The sequence below is a fragment of the Empidonax traillii genome, unplaced genomic scaffold (genome assembly GCF_003031625.1).
Source record: "Empidonax traillii isolate 1590-97213 ecotype Southwest subspecies unplaced genomic scaffold, ASM303162v1 scaffold14:size4059594, whole genome shotgun sequence".
NCBI lineage: Eukaryota > Metazoa > Chordata > Aves > Passeriformes > Tyrannidae > Empidonax > Empidonax traillii.
The window spans coordinates 46,781-66,624 of NW_020955207.1; the positions used below are offsets into that span (position 1 = coordinate 46,781).

The following is a 19,844-nucleotide window of genomic DNA, read 5'->3' on the forward strand; positions in this document are numbered from 1 at the left end:
CTGTCTGCATAATTTTCATCCAAAAGTAAGTACATGGGGAAACGTGGGGATCTTAAATGGAATCTTGAAAAATATTTATGTGTGAATTCCTGTTGTTTTTATTATTAGCTGTACTGCAGACTCCAACACAGAAATACTTTGAAGGCCCAAAAGAGTATGTTAGAGAGGAGTAGTGAATTGGCAGATAAGTATACTGAAGAGGAGAAACCCCTTGACCTCAGAGCAGGATCCAGGATTTCATCCTTTGCTTTCCTCTTTCGTTTTCAAGGATCAAGTCCTGCAAGTGATTTCATCCCACTTATATCAAGGGCAGACAAGCATTCAGTGCTCTTATGACTGAATTGTTATTCAGCTGAATGGAGTGAATTGCCAAACTAAAATCTGTTCTGGTTTTTGTTCCACACAATATTATCACTCCATTTATTGTAATTTTGTGTAAGAAGTGAACTTCGCTTTTAAAATGTAAAAGCAATTGATTGTAAACCATCACTTCACCTCATGAATTACATGTCATACCCTGCTGGGGTAGTTTCTTCGATTTATACTTTGTTTTCAGTTGTTGGAGGTATGTGTATGCTCAAGGGACAGGTTACTGCTCTGGAGTCCTCTTTTGTCCTGCTTTCCAGCCTTCATAGACAATTCCAGGTTCCCTCCTCAGGAACTCAACGATTGATCTCAAGACCATATACCAAAATAGCTTCATCTTTTGATACTCTGGCTTTCAAATCCAGAACTCCCACTGTTAAAGGGCATGGAGCTGGTTGGAGGTGGATGTATCCATCTAGACTGCCTCTGCTTTTTTAGTTTACCTTTTTCCTATCACCCATCTCCAAGCCGGCTTCGGAGCTCTGCCAAGCACCGGCTGTTGCCTGACTGTTTCTGCGGTACCCAAACTCTTGCGTGCTGCCTGTAGGTATTTCAAGGCAAAACCTGAAAGGCTTCCAAGAGCAGTGCTTGTCATTCGAGTTCCTGAGCCTGGGGTTTTCCATGACTGTACATCTTACGTGGAAATAACGCGGGTGCGCAAAGCTTCTAATCGGGTTTTGCCTGTTGGTGAAGCATGTGGCATAGACTGCTGTAGGTACGAGATGACAGAAAATAGGTTCCAGGATCTCTTTGTTTTGCCACCCAGAATTATTTCTCTCCAGTCAAAACACTCCATTCCCCTTTTGAATGCTAATTGTCCGAGATTGCAGCAAAGTACGTGGTAAAATACTGCCATATTTTCATTCCACTGGAACAAACAGAGCACGCCAGAGTTACCTATTTTGTGATTCATTGGACTTCAGTGGATTACACTGGGAATACATTTAGTGCCTATGAACCCTGATTTTTCCTCTTCATTGAACAGTTTTTCAGTGGTTATTGCAAGTCTCTTGGGTATTATCAGTTTTCTGGTAAGCTTGTGATTCCATCATCAAGGCTTCCTTAAGCTGATCTCTTCTCATGTTCAGTCATTTCCTCAGCTCTCCATCTTGCAGCTAAAATCCCCTGCCATGGTGCCTTCTCAGGTGGGGAATTTCATCATTTACTAAGATGTCCATGAGCCAATGATTTATTTTCCTTAAGCCTACTTAAAGTAAGTATGTCCTTTACTATTCTGTTTAATTTGAGGAAGCAACTGATACTCCTGCGGTCTCCTGAAATGGCACCATGATTCCTTTTTCATTTTGTTCAGGTGTCTCTGGATTTTTTCTGGCTTTCTTAATTTCCACTACATACAGTCCCAAGCCAGTCCCATCTTAATGAGTACAAGTAGTTCTCAAACCCTTGTTCTTTTCTAATGAGAAATAGCTCCTCTTCCAGTTCTTCAGTATTTATTGTGGCTTTTTTTCAGCATTCTCAGGTTCTTTTAACTGATTTTTCTTTTCCTGCTGCTGTTTTTAAATGCCAACATTTACATGTGACTGCAATAATTTAGTGTCTCTTCTTCCACTCCTCTGATCCTGCCAGCTTTTCTTGGGAGGCTGTGGAAATATTCTTGCCTCCCTTCTGCCACCCCAAATTCCTGTAGTTGTGAGTTGTCTGCCTCAGATATTAGCAACTTCTACCTAACCAGATGGGAAATTTAGATGCATCACCGTTTCCTTTTTTGGCAAGGCTGACAGTACGATGCTGATTCTCACGGTAACATAATTTTGTTGAACCCACCAAGTTCATGTGACAGGTTTGAACATCAGTGCCATGTCTGCTGATGCTGGGGGTGAACTTCATATTGGCCTTGGTTGGTAGTATTGTTTGTTATAGAGATCTACAATTACACTTTTTAATAATTGCTCACATTTCTAGTACCAAAGCTGGGTCTTCTGTTGGCCTCTGATCCTGCATTTCGGCTCACAAGAAAGTCTGCAGTAATTCAGTCATTCCATCACCACTTGGAGGTGAATGGTGAGTGAGGTCCATCTTCTGGCGAGTGTGTAGCACAGGGGTCTGCATGCATGTGAGTCCTGTGCTGGTTTTCATGTTGGTGGGGTCCTGCAGACAGGGAACCGCTTGGAAGGTGAAGATTAAACTGGGTCAGAAGCGCTGTTGCACTGAAGTAGATATTTGCTGATGTGAAAAACACAACCGCTGGGTGTCGGGACAGTTTCTTATGTAAGAACTAAAGCTTGGGCAAGGGAAGAGATGCACAGGTGGAAAAGCAGTGCATCTCACAGGCTGTGCTAAGTATGTAGCCTTTTTCAAATTAATACCTACTCCTACTAATAGTAATTCTTCATGTATTACTGGCTTCTTGCTAATTCATCCTCATAAATAGCAACATTCATTAAGAAAGGAAGAAGGGTGGTAGTGATTTTTCTCCTCAAAGCTTAATTCTGTTCCCATAAAACAGCCTCGCAGGCTCCATACTTCTGTGCCTCGGCAATTCCAATTGCCAATAAAGTCGGCTACAAAAAACAAATAGTTTTAGAATGATCAGTTCTGGCAAATTCAATGGGAATTCAAATGTCCTGCTGGGCCCTTTCATTTGCTGTAGCAATTCTGCAAGCAGATCTTCATTACTTCTGTTGACAAGGCATGAGCCAAAAGCGAATTCAAATTGCTCCCTTTTCCAGAGATATACTGCTTTGGAATGCTAAAATATAAACCCAAAAGTTAGTCAGATGCTGTTCTTAATTCACCCAAAAAACCCATCCAGCCAAGGAGATGTCTTTTCTCCATACTTTCCAGAGCAAGTTTGAGACAGAATTAAAGATGTGTCTCCTGAAGACAAACTATCCACACGGAAATCTGATAGAATGCCCTGATTTACAAAGTTTTTTCTCAAGAGACTGTTGCCATTAATAACCACTATATGTCTTCACATCCTTTACAGTGAATTATTAGTCTACTGATAATGGAGGCAGACTTGGAAAATATTTCAATTTCTAGAGAGTCTTCATGAAAAATGGTTTAAATAGCATGCAAATTTTTCAGCTCTGAAAATGGAGTTGTGATTAGACAAAGATTTGTTGGATTATAGAAGTACAAGTGTTTATTATGGCTGGTGCTGAGAATAAACAGTTGCTTGCATATGCCAGCTACTATGGAAATATGTTTTTAAGTTCTAATGTGAGCTGTAAACCAAAGCTACTTCAGTTAAAAAAATTCAATACTTAGACTGTGGGGAGAAGTAGTCAGTGCCAGAGAAAACATTCCCATTTAATAATGTTTGAACATAGAGCTGTGATGCAGTTTGTAGCAAGGCAGTGAGAAAAACCCACAACTAATCCTTCATTGCAGCTGTCTGAACTTTTGGTTGTCTGCCATACTTTGAACAGCGACTTCTTTTTCCTGGTGACTCAAGACTTGAATGACCTAGTGTGGAGAGTTTAAGCTATATACAAAAAAGGAATTAAGTAAGAAATAGCCAAAGTAAGTTGGGTTGCACACCCCAGCAAATCAGGGGTTTGTATCTTAAGTCCTCTTCAGTGCCTCGGAAAAAATATTAAAATAAATAGATACCTTTTTATTTATTTATTTTTGGCAAGGAAATATTTGGTGGTTTAGGCACCCATCTCTCCTCCTTCCTCTCTTCTCTCTCCGTAGAGTAGTGGTGATATATGGAAACTAAGTTCTGAAGAGAGTTCAAATTTTGAAGTTTATAAATGCTAACCTTTCCTGTAGGCAAACTTTCTAATCTTTGATTACTTTTAACTTTTTCTTCCCATTGATATATCTCATGGGTAGGTCTTTTAAGTGGCATGAAGTAACAAATGTGCTTTTTTCCCCTGATTAATTCTTTTGCAAAGTAATGGAACTTGCTTACTTTCACATGGAAATATGGGGGTCAGAGAAGTAATTTTATGTAAATGCCAACTTTAAAAAAAGAAAAAAGGCTTTCTGCCTTTGCCCCATTCTCACTATCACTTATTTGAAAATGAATTAAACATTTAATTCATATAATTTAAGTATTGTCCTGAACTGATGGAAACCATGTAGCTTGACAAGTCTTACAACATTCTAATAATTTCTTATTAAGACTAATTTCTAAATAGTCATTCATAGCTACATATCCTGATCTTTCATAGCTATGTATTATGTTGTATCTTTTGCATGAGAAATAATTGGGTATTAAAAAAAGGTAAATCATTGAATTAAAAATCAATCTATGCTGGGTCCAATGCCCACGGCAACAAATCCGCAGCGTAATAGCTTTTGAGGTACACTAAGCAGCAAGGCAGTACAACACAGTAAACCATATATTGTTATCTACCTGACTAATGCGAGGACAAGCACAGAAACTGAGAGGATTTCAGCCTGAGAACTCAGTAAATACCTAAAATGCATGAACACGGTGTTTTCTGTACAAAGGGGAGCAAACACCTTTTGGTTGCAAGGGTTTGAGCCCCCAACTATTTCCAGTAGCTTTGTGTTTCACCCCACAGCATCAGTTCTCAGCCAGCTGAAGCCAATTTATACAGTCTCTGTCCAGACACAGCAGCACATGATCTACATGAAATGGAGGCTCAGTTAACAGGTAGCTGTTAATAATGAAAAGCAGGGGGGAGGGAGATCATATCTCAGTTTTAACCCCAGTGAGCAGATTCCAATCAGCCTCTTGTAATATGTGGTTTCCCTAGATGAGAATGACACATGACTTTTATCACAGAGCAATAGATCATCAGTTTATTAGTTTTCCCAAACTCTCTGAATCATTCCGGTTAAGTGAATACTGTGAGTACAAAGAGATGATTCTGCAAAAGAGGGTGGATGTTCTAAAGCAGAACTAGGCTGGCAGTCTAAGCTATACACTTTTCAGCTACTTTTTTATATATCAAACTATCTTCTACAAGGCTTATCCGAGTAACAGACCTATCTTTTCTTCATAAACGTGGGCAAACTGGATGATTTGCACAAGAACACACACAAGCACTTCCTTTCCTCGTTTTTTTTTGTAACTTGATTTTTATTTAAATACCTCCAAAGCATTATGTTAATGTACACTTTCTTCTGGTTCATGAATAACAAGTATTTTAAAGTCTCAAAGAAGATCCTTGTACAATTTGTGTTTGTAATTATATTCTGAGTCTCATTTTCACATGTTCAGTTCCTCAGCCAAATGGTATTGACTTTTCATTTTGAATGATGCTACACAGGACTGTAACACCTACTTGTACCTTTCAGTTAAGCAATATTTTTAATGGATGTTCCCTTGTTTATCTTTCAGCATATTTCCATGGGATTACAGACGATAAGTTTTAGCTGAGTTAACAGTCTCCATAAAGTTGCTTAGTGCAAAATCCATTGTTGGGGGTTTTTCTTCTGCATTAAAAAAAAAAAAATATATATAGTTTACAACAGAAATTCTGGGTTATTTCATAGTCTAGAATGCATTAAAAGCACAAAGTCATGCGTACGTCAGAGACATATTTACAAATCTGTACAGTTTGTGTCATTCTTCATTTACTGTGGCTCTTGCCAGGCAACTAGGTTCAACTCTTACCACTCTGAGGTCAAATTCTCCAAGATAACATATATCCACCATCTAAAAATGCTTTGTTTTGCTTACCAGCCCTGAGATTGGTGGCTGCATGTAAGAGGGGCCCAATTCTGCACTCCTTTTGATAAAGCCTACCTTCCATGGAGTTAGAGATGCTTTCCACTGTGGCTCAAGGCAGAACATGGAAATGGGTGAACCCCACTCAGGCACAGTTTCTTACTCCAATATTTTGATGTGTTGAGCTACTGGCATATTTTGACTGAGTGGCAGATGAATTTATTTCTGACCTGCAGATTACTCACAGTTGCCAGACTTTCTCTTGTTCGTTTAGAAAGGTAAGGAAGAGTAGCTCATACTAAACTCACATTATGTTAAGGGATTCTAGAAAACATGCTCCCCTCTCTCCCTATTTATTTTCAGAACTGCTGAAAATGGAACGTGCTGTTGGAAAAGCCTCAGTGCTTTTACACAAACAGCCAATCTAGAAAGCCAAGTGTTTTCATTTTGTCAACTGGATGCAATTTCTTTCTTTCTCAGGTCTGCTTTATCTTTAAAACCACAATAAGCAGCATGCAAAAGGGCTATCCCCCAGAGCCAGTGACCACCCCAAACACCCCTCCAGCCGATGAAAGAGCAGAATGGTGAAAAAATCAGTCCTTCTACAGAGTTCACGTGGCTTCAGTTGCCAGAGGTACTGCTGGCTGTGAATTAAAACTCAGTATCTTAGTCAGTCAACATCATGTTCAGAAAAGCAGCTGACTTTATTATATAGAGCTCCCCTGGAAAGTGCTTCATCACTGTTTGGCTCTGTAATAAGAGGCTGTTCATCATAACACCTGGAATCAAAGGTGCTCTGACTCCTCTCCTGCTGATATTTAAGGAAGAATAGCACTTACAGTATTATCTGAATTCCAGGGAGACATCATAATTTCTATAGGAAGATTAGAATAAGAATGGAATTTCTTCACTAAGGCTAAAAGAACACCTTCCAGAAAAATAGCACAACGATCCAACATTCATGGTTTGTTAAATTCACAATGTTGAAGAAAATTACCTTAGTAATCATTGCTATAGTATCCATTAAAGTATGGTAGCATATAGGTTTTTTTTTTAAAACACATCAGGTAATAGTTTGTTACGGTGGTTTATCCTGACCAGCTTGGGCAGGTTCTAAAAAAGGAACAAACACCGCATGTGTTGTTGCTCCAAAAACATCTGTTTCCTATTCTTCCCTTCTTCTTTTCCTCTTCCACTGAGAATAGACCAAAAAGGCCCGACCAGCCCTACCATTACATTATAACCAGGTAACACAGAAATTAATCAATTAATTTATTATTAATAGGAGCAAAATGTAAAAGCGGAACAAATTGTAGATGTAGTACTGAGCATGCTTGTGTCCTGCTGATGTCTCCAAAAGACCCTTGTGATTAAAATGTACAGATTCTTTAGCTCTGCAAAGTTGAATACGCTAAACTGTGATTTCAAAAGGTTGAAATCTCTTCTGTCTTCTATGTTCCTTTAGCATTGTGTTTTTTCTTCTGCTTTCTGCACTGCTGGATTTTAGCATCCATGAGTCATGTGATCCTTCTAGCATCAGTATGTTTTTTTCTTCTGATCTCTGGCATCTCTGCCAAACAGCCCCTGGTTAGACTTTCTGCATTTCGATGTGCTGGTGATGGTAGTGGTGGTAGCAATGATGTCTGGGTTGACACCTTCCATTTAATTTATAGACAGAATTTTTTTGCTGCCGTTTTTTGAAAAACCACACTGCCAGTACAGCTGCAGCCACTAGCAAGCAGAGAAGAATCACAATTACTGCTATGATAGCACCTTTACTTGACTTGGGGCAATCCTCCCCCTCACAGGGCTCGGAAGTGGGGACAGGCTTTTCTCCAAGGCCCTGGGTGAGATTTTCTTGCTCAGCTAGTTCCTGGGATGCTGTGTCAGTAAGGATGTCTGGAGCTGGTGCAGTGGTTGCTACTTGTTCTGGGTAGGTGGTTGTTTCTTTTGGTTCTGCGTATGGAGTGTAATCGGAGGGGCTGAGCATCACAGAGGTTTCTGACGTGGATGTTTTTAAGCTGGTTACATCAAACAGTATTGTTGTACTGGGCTCCTGAGTCACAGTTTCCAGAGATGCAGCTGGATGTTCCCCTGCAGCGTCATCATAACCTCTGCTCACACTGAAGTTCTCCAGACCACTTGCTGATGTAAGTGATACTGGTGTCTCTTTAGCCCCTTCATCATCTATCCTTGTTGTTGCTGCCACAATCTGTGTCAAACCTTCCTCTGGAGCTGGGCTGCCATTTCCTGATTTTCTTACTTCGACATGATTCGGTTGGTCAGTCGTGAGGACGATGTCGTCTTCTGTTCCCATCGAACCATCAACTTTATCGCCCTCCTCTTCCTCTACTTCCTCTTCTACCACCTCTTGTGTTACTGGATAACCATCTAACCATGATTCATCAGTAACGGCAACTGCATCTATCACTGTCTTTGTATCATTAGCTGTGAGAATGGGTCCAATGGGGAAATCGTCACTGTCATAAAACATTTTGGCACCAGGTTCATCATAGGTTGTCTTCCCTCCAATGTGGTTATCACCTTCAGGAAACTGTGCTTTAGTGGAATCATCTGTCTCTTTCTCTGATTCAGGTTCACTGAAAGTTTCTGATGGAAACCAAAAGAAGTTTTTTTGACTTAGAAGTGACACAGGGGACTCAGTTGGTGTCCTGCTTCCTTTTTCAGAAGTATCTGTGTCCTGAGTAATACCTTTGGTGCTTCCAGTTCTTCCTTCCTCTGAACTTTTACTCAAGGAAAGCTGTTCTTGCTCCTGCTCGATTTCTTCCTTGCCATTGCTATGTTCATTCTCAACAATAGGTATTGATCTATCATCAGGAAAATTATCTTCATAGTCGATGTGTGCCTCAGTTTCATCTAGCAACATTAAAAACAAACCACAGAAGCCAACATTTAATTTCTCCAGAAAAGCACTGGGATCATTTTTTGCAATAAGCCAAGAAGAAAAGTGCAATGAATAGTGACTTTTAGACAGTATTTTTCATTCTATGTTATTGTTTGTTTGAAAGGGATAAGGTCCACCATAAGCTGATACGCAATATAATTTTTTTTAAAACATCATAGAAGTGTCAACACTAACTTCTAATATCTTACCTTTCCAGATTTAAAAATGTATAATAAATAACTTACTACCTGCAGTCAGAGAACCTCCTTCAGTTGTTTATGCTTCTCTCAAACTTTTGCCCTCCTTAATATGACTCTGCCAGACTTGAAAAAAAAATTCATCACATTCAAGCAAGAAATGTGCATGGAGAGGAAGGTATAGGAAAAAGTAATCAATTACTAATTGACAATTAAAAAAAACCAAACCAAACTGGTTTGGGGTTTTTTTAACTAGAAGTTTTACAGCAACATAATCCATTTTGAGCCAGATGACTTTAAAGGATTATATCCAGTACCTTCTGTTCAAAGTATCAAGGTACATATTTATCATTATCCTGCTTTTCTTCAGTTACCTTAGTGTTGCAATGATACAACCTCTGGGGCCAGAACTGTCTTTCTCATTCCATAAGAGCTCTTCAAAGCTGCCTCAGGAAGATCCCACCACCAAAGCTGACACTGAGTTCTGCTTGTTTTCATCTGAAGAACTGAAATCCAATACTTAAAGCCTAACTCCTAGGTATCGTGATAATACTGTCTGTAAGCAACTCTCAGGCTTCCAATTTTAAGAAATGAAATGTTACCAAAAAGAAGAGAGGAAAAAACCAAAATCAAACTGGTAAAAAAAAAAAAAATCCCACTGGGTGCAATAGAGGGGTGGATTCATTACAAAATTTGAGTTTGATTTAGCAATACCCCCCATGTCTCAACAGACCTAGCACTTAAAGCAAAATAGGCTTGACTTAAAACATGAAGCTAAATGTTTGAATGAAATAATGCATTGTAATTTATATTTCTTCCACTCTTCTAAAACCTTAGCTCAATGAAACCTTTCCCAAACTGGACAGGGTGGTTGATTTTCAGCTCACACAAGTTTTACTCCTTAGAAAGTTGATGTAATTGCTGAGATTTATGCTGGCATTAAAAGTCATAGAAAATAGTGCTTTGGGATATGGAAAATAAAACAAACTGAATCATGGTGAGAATTTTTCTTTTTAAGAGAATGTTTAGTCTTTCATGAAGACAGTGAAGCAATAGACCTGGCATGGCACAGGAAACAAGAAATTAATAGGAGAAACTGTATTACAGATCAATGAATTCATAAAACCTTATCTTTTTTTTTGCCTTTCTACACTCAACCAATTTTGCATGACATTTTCATCTGGGGCACACCTCAATTTCCACCTGAGTCACATTCTCCTTGGAGACTGCTTCCCAGACTTCTGGCAGAGCCATATTTGGTCTAGTCTTAAAAAAGATTAGAAATATTGTCAAACCAGTCTGACCAAAAACGCTCAGCAGTGATACAGCTCACACCAGCTCCCTTTTTGCCAGAACAGCTTAAACCAGGTGCCAAAACAGAATGAGCATTAACAAAAGGTATTTTCCTTGGAATAGCATCTGGGTCTACCAGAAATCAAAGCACTTATGCTGAGGAAACCAAAATGTGTGCCCTAGCTTGTGGAGAGTTAATACCTCTGTGAAAACTATCGTCCTGTAGAGCAGGTCTTCTCATCTCATAAGAAGGGTGTTGGGTGAAATCTGCACATGATAAAACAGTGCTAACAACTGACCTCTCTCCCTCCTGGTCCCAGTGTCCTCGTCTGCTTGTGTAATCCTCTAGAACCTCTCCATCTTCTCCAAAGCAGAAAAGACTTCTGTCTGGTGCAAGGGTAACTTAACAGTCAGGGGAATACAACTTTTGGAGTGGAAAGGTTCCTGGTAGGACTCTCACTTTTCTAGTTAATCCTAAAATATTTTCCAATAGTTTTTCAGAATTTTGTAAATGAATGGAGACTAGCTCTGAATACTAAAGCATTGTAGCAACATATTCATGAAGCTCTGCATGGCACTGGCCATTGCTATGTTGCACTTCTGCTAGCCATCAAACAACAGTCTCGCTTTGTCCCTTGGCTTGCTTTCACTTAAAATTTTTCTACCTGATTGGCACTCTCCTGGCATGGAAATGGTGTCTCAAACCATTGTGTTGTCCATCCAGACTCCTGCTAGAGGTTGATATCTGGCACACCTGCTTCACTAAAGTCCAGTGTCTCTCAGGACAGCTGATAGGTGTCTGTTGCATGTGTATGACCTGGAACATTGTAATGTGAGAAGTCACCATTTACCAGCTGTTATAGTCATTGTTTTCTTTTTTGAGATGCGTCATCACACCAGTCTGTCTTCACTTGTGTGTCTCGTACCTCTATTTTTTCCACTCATCTACTTTTCAGACTACAGTAATCCACTTGAGGTTGAAACATTAATTTTTATGTTATGGTGTTCTAGGGCAGGTCCACACATCCATGAACAAAAATTACATCCACATTCTTGTGTTGTTTCCTCCAGACCTATTATTTAGTTAGCCATATGAATGAGCAGCTACTATAATACCTTAGGTACTGGTCAATGAGATGACCAGTATGATCCATACTCATTCACCAATGAGTATGGATCACTGGTGAATGCTTAACAACTGCAGTAACACGTTTTTTATGGAATTCGAAGCTCTTTCTCTTTAGTGCCTCTCCTGCCATATAGTTTCGGCCCATGGAGGCACATCAGGAAAAAGCATGTGCTCCTAAGAAAATACAAGTCCTCAGTCTATCAGAACATACTAAAGGTTTGTTGAGCCATCAATCAAGTCTCCATCGAACCTGCTGTCTTTGGTCCTGATCCTGCCTGTAGAGAAATGAATTGATGCTTTCTTAGTGTTGAGCTGAGGAAAGAAAAGGCCCATTGTAGTCTAAAGAGAGCCTGAGATTGGAGCTCATTATGCACTGCTCGTCACTGCATAAGGGAGTCTTGTTCCTTCTGACAATCAGATTGTGGCCCAAGTTGTAAAGCTGCTATAACTTATTTTCATATGCAATCTCACGTTTTTCTATAGTTTATAGCAAAGACTACCAACATAATTAATGTTAGCTTACAGGATGCCAGAATGAAAGCAGCTATTGAGCTCTCTAACCATCAAAGGAGGTACAGACCCCCTTACTCTGAAGCTTTGATTTATATGATCCTGCATTGATTTACACAGTAACAATACTCTGTTCTTTCTTCTGGGCCTCTGACCTTTAATGAGGGTTAGTGACTTTGTGGTACCACGACAATCTTTTAAGTCTTGATTTTCCAAGAACAGATTGCGCTTCTTTTTGCTCACCTCCTCAGCACTTTCTTGAACTTTGAGGTCCCTGGATCTTAGTGTTGGTACTGAGCAGCAACAACCAAAGTAGATTCAGCTCCACCTCTTATCTAAACAGTTGTAACCGTTATTTATACCCATTTTTAAAACAACTAGTAGCTGATTTAAAAGTGGTTACATCTTCCTTTCTACCCAGGCAGGTCTGGTTTTAAGAAAAGCCAGCACAAAAATTAATATATCCAAGACCAGAATCTTTCTATATTTTGTCATTGTCACATCTTACCCCTCCCCTCCTCTGGCAGACTCAAGGATCAGTGAGTTTTACCTGATGTCTAAGGGATTACTGAGGCTAAAATGAACCTTTTACAGCAACAGATGCTGCACTGACATACTACCAACTGACATACTACCAAAGACACGAAGCTAAATTAAAAGGTAAAATCCTTTTAATTTTTAATTAAACGTTTTTGGGAGGCAACGGTCCTTAGGAGCTTTTATCTCCTTCAATTTTTGATCCTAATGTGAAAACAGTGACCAAACATAGAGACAGGCAAATACAAGAGGCTCAGTTTTCCACACTCTAGGATCTCTTTAATTTTTCTTCTAGATAGCATATTGGCATCCAAGCTCTATTTTGAGTGTTGCTATTTTGGACAACCATAAAGTGCACTGCATATTTTGTGGATGTATTTTTGGACCACAGGAAATTGAAACCTGATTCTATGTAGACCATCATTATAAACATTTCTACTGTATAAAAACACCTCTATTCTAAGAATCTCAAAGTAGCTACAGCAAACGTTAACAAGACAGCATCTGTCTTTAAGGGTGGGAAGGAAAAGAGCATGTAGACCAATTTGCCCAGGATCAGTCAGATTTCTGAACTACAGCATCTCAAAGAATTATCCATTTGACTTCGATCAGGCACACAAACACACTCTTGTCGAGTCAACCGGAGTACACTAGACGGAAATTGTGTTCCTTTTTGTCTTTTGCAATAACTACAAGAAGGAGGATAATTTTTATTCCAGCAGAAAGCCTGTTAATATAAATAAATAACCCATCAATTTTTTTTTTTTCTAATTCCATTTGGCAGAATCAGTTCATGCCAGATCGATGCTTTACATTAATCTAATACAACCGCTCACTGACAGGCCTGAAAAGGGAACTGAAGTTTGTCATAACAATTGTTTTGACAGGCCATGGAGACATTTTGTTGCTGATCTTGTTTTTCTGTCATAACTCTTCCTTTGCACTTTCAGAATTAAAAAAAAAAAAAAAAAAAAAAAAAAAAAAAAAAAAAAAAAAAAAAAAAAAAAAGCATTCCCAAAGAAGATCAAACGCCAGAAACATTTTGTTTGATTCTCTTAATTTGAAAAAAACAAACAAACAAACAAAAAACCGCCCTAAAAAACATAAAAGGAAATGGTGCTGGTCAGTTGTGCTTACAGACCACATGAACGTGAATCAACTCAGAAAGCAACGTTTGAAGTAATGAGAATAAGCAAAAGTAATGAGAAGCAGGCAAAATGACTTGGGAGTTGAAGATAAAACTTTCAGAGATGGTCAAAGTTAGCCAAATTCTCCTTAGACTGACATCAGAAGTACTGTCCTCAGACTAGCTCTGAACACATTAGACAAGTATCCAGGTGTTGACACTGGGGAGATCCCTTTGATGTGCAGAAGAAATGGACCCTTCTGCCACAAGCATATGGTGGGAAAAACCCAAAGCATCCCAGAGAAAAGGATAAATAGATGATGTTCTTTTGAACCAGTTTTAGGGCAGAGGTGGGACAGGATTTCCCAGCTTTATCATCTGTCTTCTCTTTGAGGAAGCAAACTCTCAGGGATGCAGCCTAATGCAGTGCAGACCTGACCTCCCCCACAGAAGTGCTGGTGTTAATGCTTCTGGTATTGAACCTGTAGTTCATTTTGGGAAAAAAAAAATAAATGTCATTTAGCAAGGGTAACTTTAGTGTCTGTGCCTGCAGGACAGCCACAGTATGGCATGTGCACATCTACTTTCAGACCTTACTACAATGCCAATCTTCAGGATATATTTTATGAAACAAATGCATTCTTTCCAGAGAAATAAAAAAATAAAAATAAAAAACCCACCAACCTACAAACTCCATGTATTTCCCTGTTCTCTGCTTAAAGTTGCTTTGTTGGGTTGAGTATCCTTGTGTTTTCAGCTAGAACACAGCATCTTCTCGTGATGAGGAATTACAGGGAACGCTAACTGTACAGAGCCATTTTTTTCTTAAAAAGCATCTTGCTTAAAAATTACAGTCTATTATCTGTTGTGCACAAGGTACATTAAAGCTGTTTGTAATGTACTGTTTTCTTGATTTTCAGCATGCTTTACTGTATCCAAAATCCACTTAAAATAACCCCAAAATTATTTTGTTCAGTTATGCCCATAGCCAAGTTCTGCTGTGTATTTTGGGTTATATGTGTATTGATGCATAACTTTTTTTTCATTGAATTTACAAATCTGCCAACTGTATGGTCGCACACTTGCATCCTGGGTGCCAGAATGGATTGTATCTCTTCTTGCTGGATCAAAACAGAGAGGAAAGATGATCATAAAGTGACTTCAAAGAACACTTGAGTGCTATATTTGGAGACTGATGATAGTTCTTTGACTCCGTATTTGCTCTGGGTGAACAACTGGGGGTGTAAAGCAGGCCCAGTGTTTTTACACAAATGAGAAAAATGTGGTTTAGTCTGATATTCTGCCTGGACAGCTGGGCACTGTAACGGGGAAGGTACCAAGTAGAACAATTACACGCAGGTATAACATCCCCAAATCTCAGAAAGCTTTATGAAATTAGATAAATGTCATCACTCTTTCACAGGTGAGGTGGAGCAAGCAGCAACAGAGAGCAGTACAGTGACTTTTCTGTAGTCTCAGAGACAGTAAAAAATACAAGAACAGGCTTATATCTCTCAACCCTCTGACCACAGTTTTCTCCCTGTGTTGGTGTAAGGGCACTGGGAACACTTCACGTTTCCAGTTGCTCGCCCGGCGCAGATGCAGAGCAAGGGAACTGTATCATCTTACCAGCCTCTAAACATAGCACTTAAATGTTCATTGAGGAGGCTTCACAAGCATCTTTCCACTGATGTCAGCTGGTTAGGACAGAAGAAGTCCGCTCTGCCAACAGGGATATAAATTCTCTGTTAAGTCCCATCATTAACCTTCATGATAGGGAAGGTGCTCTCTTGCCTCAAAGCACTGGTAAAGCACTGTGCGTGCTGAATTCTGGAGTACGTAATAATTATTCTTCTCTCTCCTATGACCCCAAAATATCAGTCAACTGTATACCAGGTTTCTTTTAATTAAATTCTTTTCTTTTTTTTTTTCTGTTCTTTTCCACTGAATTCTTACTTTTTAAAAAATAAAGAACCTAAGTATCACACATTTCAATCTTCCTGTAAAGTCTTTTTTCTTAAACATTTGTGATCAGGAGGATTAAATATATAACTATTAGTTGAACACTTACTGTATTTTCTATCCCAGGTCCTTAAAATGTTTGAAAAACATTAATTAGAGGAAAACTCTCAGCATTCAGTCTACAAGGAAACAATTTAAAAAATCATAATCCACAATATCACATCTCCCCCAAGTTTCAGCATTGATGTTTGTGATTTTACAGGCACTCTTTCCAATTTCTTTTAAAAATATTTTTCTCTCCTCTGTAGCTGTGTGAAAGGCTCAGGCAGAACACTGGAAATAGACTCTTTATCCAGAGGAAACAGTGAAACACACACAATTTAAATGGTCTGATTCTTTCCCTTCCTTACTTTGATGTAATACAGTTTTATTTCTGTGCGTGGTGAAGTTAGAACTTCCACTTATCTCAGTGAAGGAAAAAGAAGTATCAGTTTGGTGTGGATTACAGGAGATTCAGACCCACTAGGTTAGTTGAAGATGTCCCTGCTTGTTGCAGAGGGGTTGGACTAGATGACCTTTAGAGGTCCTTTCCAACCCAAACTGTTCTATGATTCTGTATTCCATGATCAGATGGAGATACTCTTTTTTCTGTCTTTCCCTCCATGCTCCTTCTCTACACCCTGAAGTATTTCACTTAATCATCCAAACTGCCGTTTGTAAGAACAGTTTCAGAAGCTGAAATAGGTCAGAAAAATGTTGGTTCTTTTATTTTGGAGGGTTTTTTTACCCATTTGGATGGGTTTGAAAGTCTGGTTCTCTGATGCACAGACATGACCTATTTATACTAAGAACAAGCTTGACCTTTTCTCATGATTATCCATTGCCTGATGGTATATATTCATAAGTAAAAATAACTCTTTGCAAGCCCCTGGGCATTAAGGAATACATAGGTTCTGAAACTGATATGCTAACTCCAACCCATATAGATCGCTCAGCTACCCAATGGCTGCCCAATCCTTTGCTTAAAATGTATCTGTTTTGCTAGAAATAATATCTTAAAACTGTGATTTCTCCCTGAAAAAAATTAGTAAAGTACTCTGATGACTGTTCTTAAATACTGGAAAAAATGTTGAGTTTATGCACTGAGCAGGGAAACAAGAGAAAGCAGAATTCGGATTACATCCACACCTGAACTCATGGTACTATTTAGCTTATGTTTAAACACGGGCAAAGTTAAAAGCTTACTGCAGAATAACTAACATCTAAAGGTGGATTTTATTGACGGTTTAAATTAAGGAAATATCATTCTTATAATTTCCCAGAGCTTTTACATTTTGCTTGGAGTTTTGGTTTGGTTTGGGTTGTTTTGTTTTGTTTTGTTTGGGATTAGGTTTATTTTGGGGGGATTTTTGTTGTTTGTTTTGTTTGTTAAATAAAAATCCTTTTTCTTGAGTCAAGTAATTTGATAAAAAAAAATCCACTTTCATTCCTTTCAAGGGAATAAATATCTGGGCAACTACTGTTGGGTTTGTACTCAAAAACATGGTACAAGATACTAGCTGCTCACCTTTTTATTGGGACAAATTAAAAAATCATACACTTTTTTTTTTTTTTTTTTTAATTTTTCCATCTCACTGCTTAGTTGCAACACAAAATGCATTTCCACCACTCTGTCACAGATGACTTCTATGGCACAGGCAGCTGTCTTAACTTACATAAGTCTTTAATTTTCCCAAACTAACAAAGGGAAGCAGCATTTATCATATGTGTAAGGCTAGAAATTCAAAAGGATTAAAGCTAAAGGAAAGGCCTGGTAAAAGCTCAGATCATCTCATTTAACTTCTTACAGACCCGTGGAAAAAGTCAAGAGCTTAAAAGATTTTTTTATGTTGAATGGATTGTGCTGCCCAGAAAGAAACTTCGTGCTCATATAAGTATGAATAAGTTATCCTCGCCTGTGATTTGTTGGAGATGTCTACCAGTGGGATTGGAGAACCCTTGTTGGGCCAGGTAAGACATTGAGCTTCACAGGGACTGCCCAGGACACACCCCTGCAAGCCTGGAACCCTCTTGGTTAGGCTGATGGGAGGATGTGACCCCTGGGGGGATGCTCCCTGTGCTGGGTGAGCTTACCTTTGACACAGGCCTGGACCTGCCCGTACCACTCCCCGCAGCTGTCGCAGAGTAGCGTGAACGCTGTCTCCTTGTTGCCCATGATGTACCCCTGGGCACAAACGTACAGCAGCTCATCCCCCATTTCAAAGCCCGTGTGGCCATGCAGGATGGTGTGGGGGAAGGATGGTGGGTCCCCACAGGGCTTGTCTGAAAGATAAAAAGAGACGAGATTGCAGAGACCTTACAATAGTCTTTTAGTGTGGTGCTAACAGCGGTGCTAAAAGAGTTACCCTGAAGATAAACTTATACATGTCCACAGAAATCTCATCTGTTTCTTTGCCCCTTTGCTCCTTCACAACTATTTTCAGCTGTATTTGGAAAGGTATGTATTGGGCTGCAACTGTGATGCAATAACTGTGATGTTGTTGATGTGTAAGTCATGCATCTAGAGGGGCTTTGTTTCAAACAAGTCAGGATGCCAAGTTACAGCTGTCTTCCCTGCCTACTTCTACGAAAGCTAAAAACCTCTTGGGCAGGTTGGGACTGGAAAGCAAAAGTTTGGACACAGTCATTTTTCATATCTGCAGAAATGCTTGTGAAATGGTTTAAGATGGGCACTTTGATCTCTTCCTACACCCTAGGAAGCCAACAGGGGCTGAGCAATGACCCAGTCCACATTCGCAGAAAGAAAAGGTCCAGGTGAACACCAGTCATTTCTCAGACTATCTCGAATCTTCTAGTCTTTCTCAAAATCAAGTTTCTTCCCAGATACTCAGATTTCCCCTGTTTTAGGTTATAGACACCATAAAATAAATAGTGACTTGTGATCTTCAACTTACAAACACCCAGGGGTAACATAGCTCTGCTGTCTGTGAGAATCTGAAGAGCTAAATTTATCAGGGTATGAAAGCCAACAAGATGTTGGATAATATTTTTTTGACAGCTTTAAAATCCAGGAAGCAAAAATTACTACAAACAACAACAAAACTGATTTGTGTTTTTGGTTGTATGAAAGAATTGCAGAGAGGAGGCAGACAGACAGCTGCCCCCGCAATGTAAACTGAATTTTAACTCTCTTTTTCAGGTTGAACAATCTTGGCTATTGTTGACAAGGTAGATCAAGGTATTCTAGAGAAATTCTAAACATTGTGGATTCTCTTCGCTCAAAGGTCTTTGTCTCTCAGAATGCTCTTCAGGAGGGGTTTGTCACGTCCCTTTTTCCTCCAGGCTTTTTACGGTCCTTTTTGGAATAGGTATCTCCTGGTTACACAAAAACAAACCAAACAAAAACCTTATAATGCAAGAACATGATTTCACCAAGAAACCCAATAGACAAAGTCTGCAGTGTTGGTACAAATAAACACTTCTATATTCTTTCTCAAAGCTGAGATATTTTCCCAGTGATTCTAGAGCCCTTATTGACTGTGGAAGAAAAAAAAAAACCTGTTCCTGTTGCCAAAGTGACTGAAGATTCAAAACCTGCTTTTGCCCGATGCAGAGCAACAGAAAACGAAAAGGCAGATGAGTTCTGGGAATTATATGGAATAAGGAAACATAGGATCAGGTCTATGTTCTGGTATTGATCTCTCCTGTTGAAATAGTTTGCCTTGGTCCAAAATCCTAATTGCTCAGTTGGCTAAGCAAAGATTATGTTCCTTGAAAAGGCTTTTGTTTGGAAGCTGAAAAAGTGGCCTCCAAGACTATGCTCCTAAACATGCAGAAGGAGAAATGTTTTCAGAGGGCACCCTTGCTATTTTGCTGGAGTCCACTTCTAGGGCATCAGCAGCACAAGATCTTACAAGCAACAGTTCCATTGACACCAGTTCGCATCCGGTGTTTTCAGCGGGCAACAATTTTAACAGAAAAGCTTTTCTCAGCGTCCTTTCTGCAAAAGCCCAGGCTTTCCTACTTTTGCCCTGGGGACATTCTGCAAAATCCCTGTGAGTCCCAGCTGCTGCTTTTCCCATCATCTACCCGCTTCTGACTTAGGCATAGGTAAACACACGCTTGCTTAAAAATATGATGTATTTATGTTGCCAGCTGTGAACCTTGTAGTGAAATAAAAATCCTACGATAAATATGCACCCTCT

The 19,844-nt window shown here is 39.3% G+C and overlaps 1 protein-coding gene across 1 annotated transcript in view; it reads right to left on the minus strand.

Annotated features, from left to right (window-relative positions):
- Window positions 1–7,534: 7,534 nt before the first annotated feature.
- Window positions 7,535–19,844, minus strand: part of SUSD5 (sushi domain containing 5) — a 40,423-nt gene continuing 28,113 nt past the window's right edge. Inside the window, exons 4-5 of the mRNA XM_027892476.1 lie at window positions 17,773–17,961; window positions 7,535–8,857 (exon numbers count right to left, since the gene is read on the minus strand). Of these exons, the coding sequence (XP_027748277.1) occupies window positions 7,569–8,857; window positions 17,773–17,961 (1,478 nt within the window). The 3' untranslated portion in view covers window positions 7,535–7,568. The remainder of the gene's footprint in view (window positions 8,858–17,772; window positions 17,962–19,844) is intronic.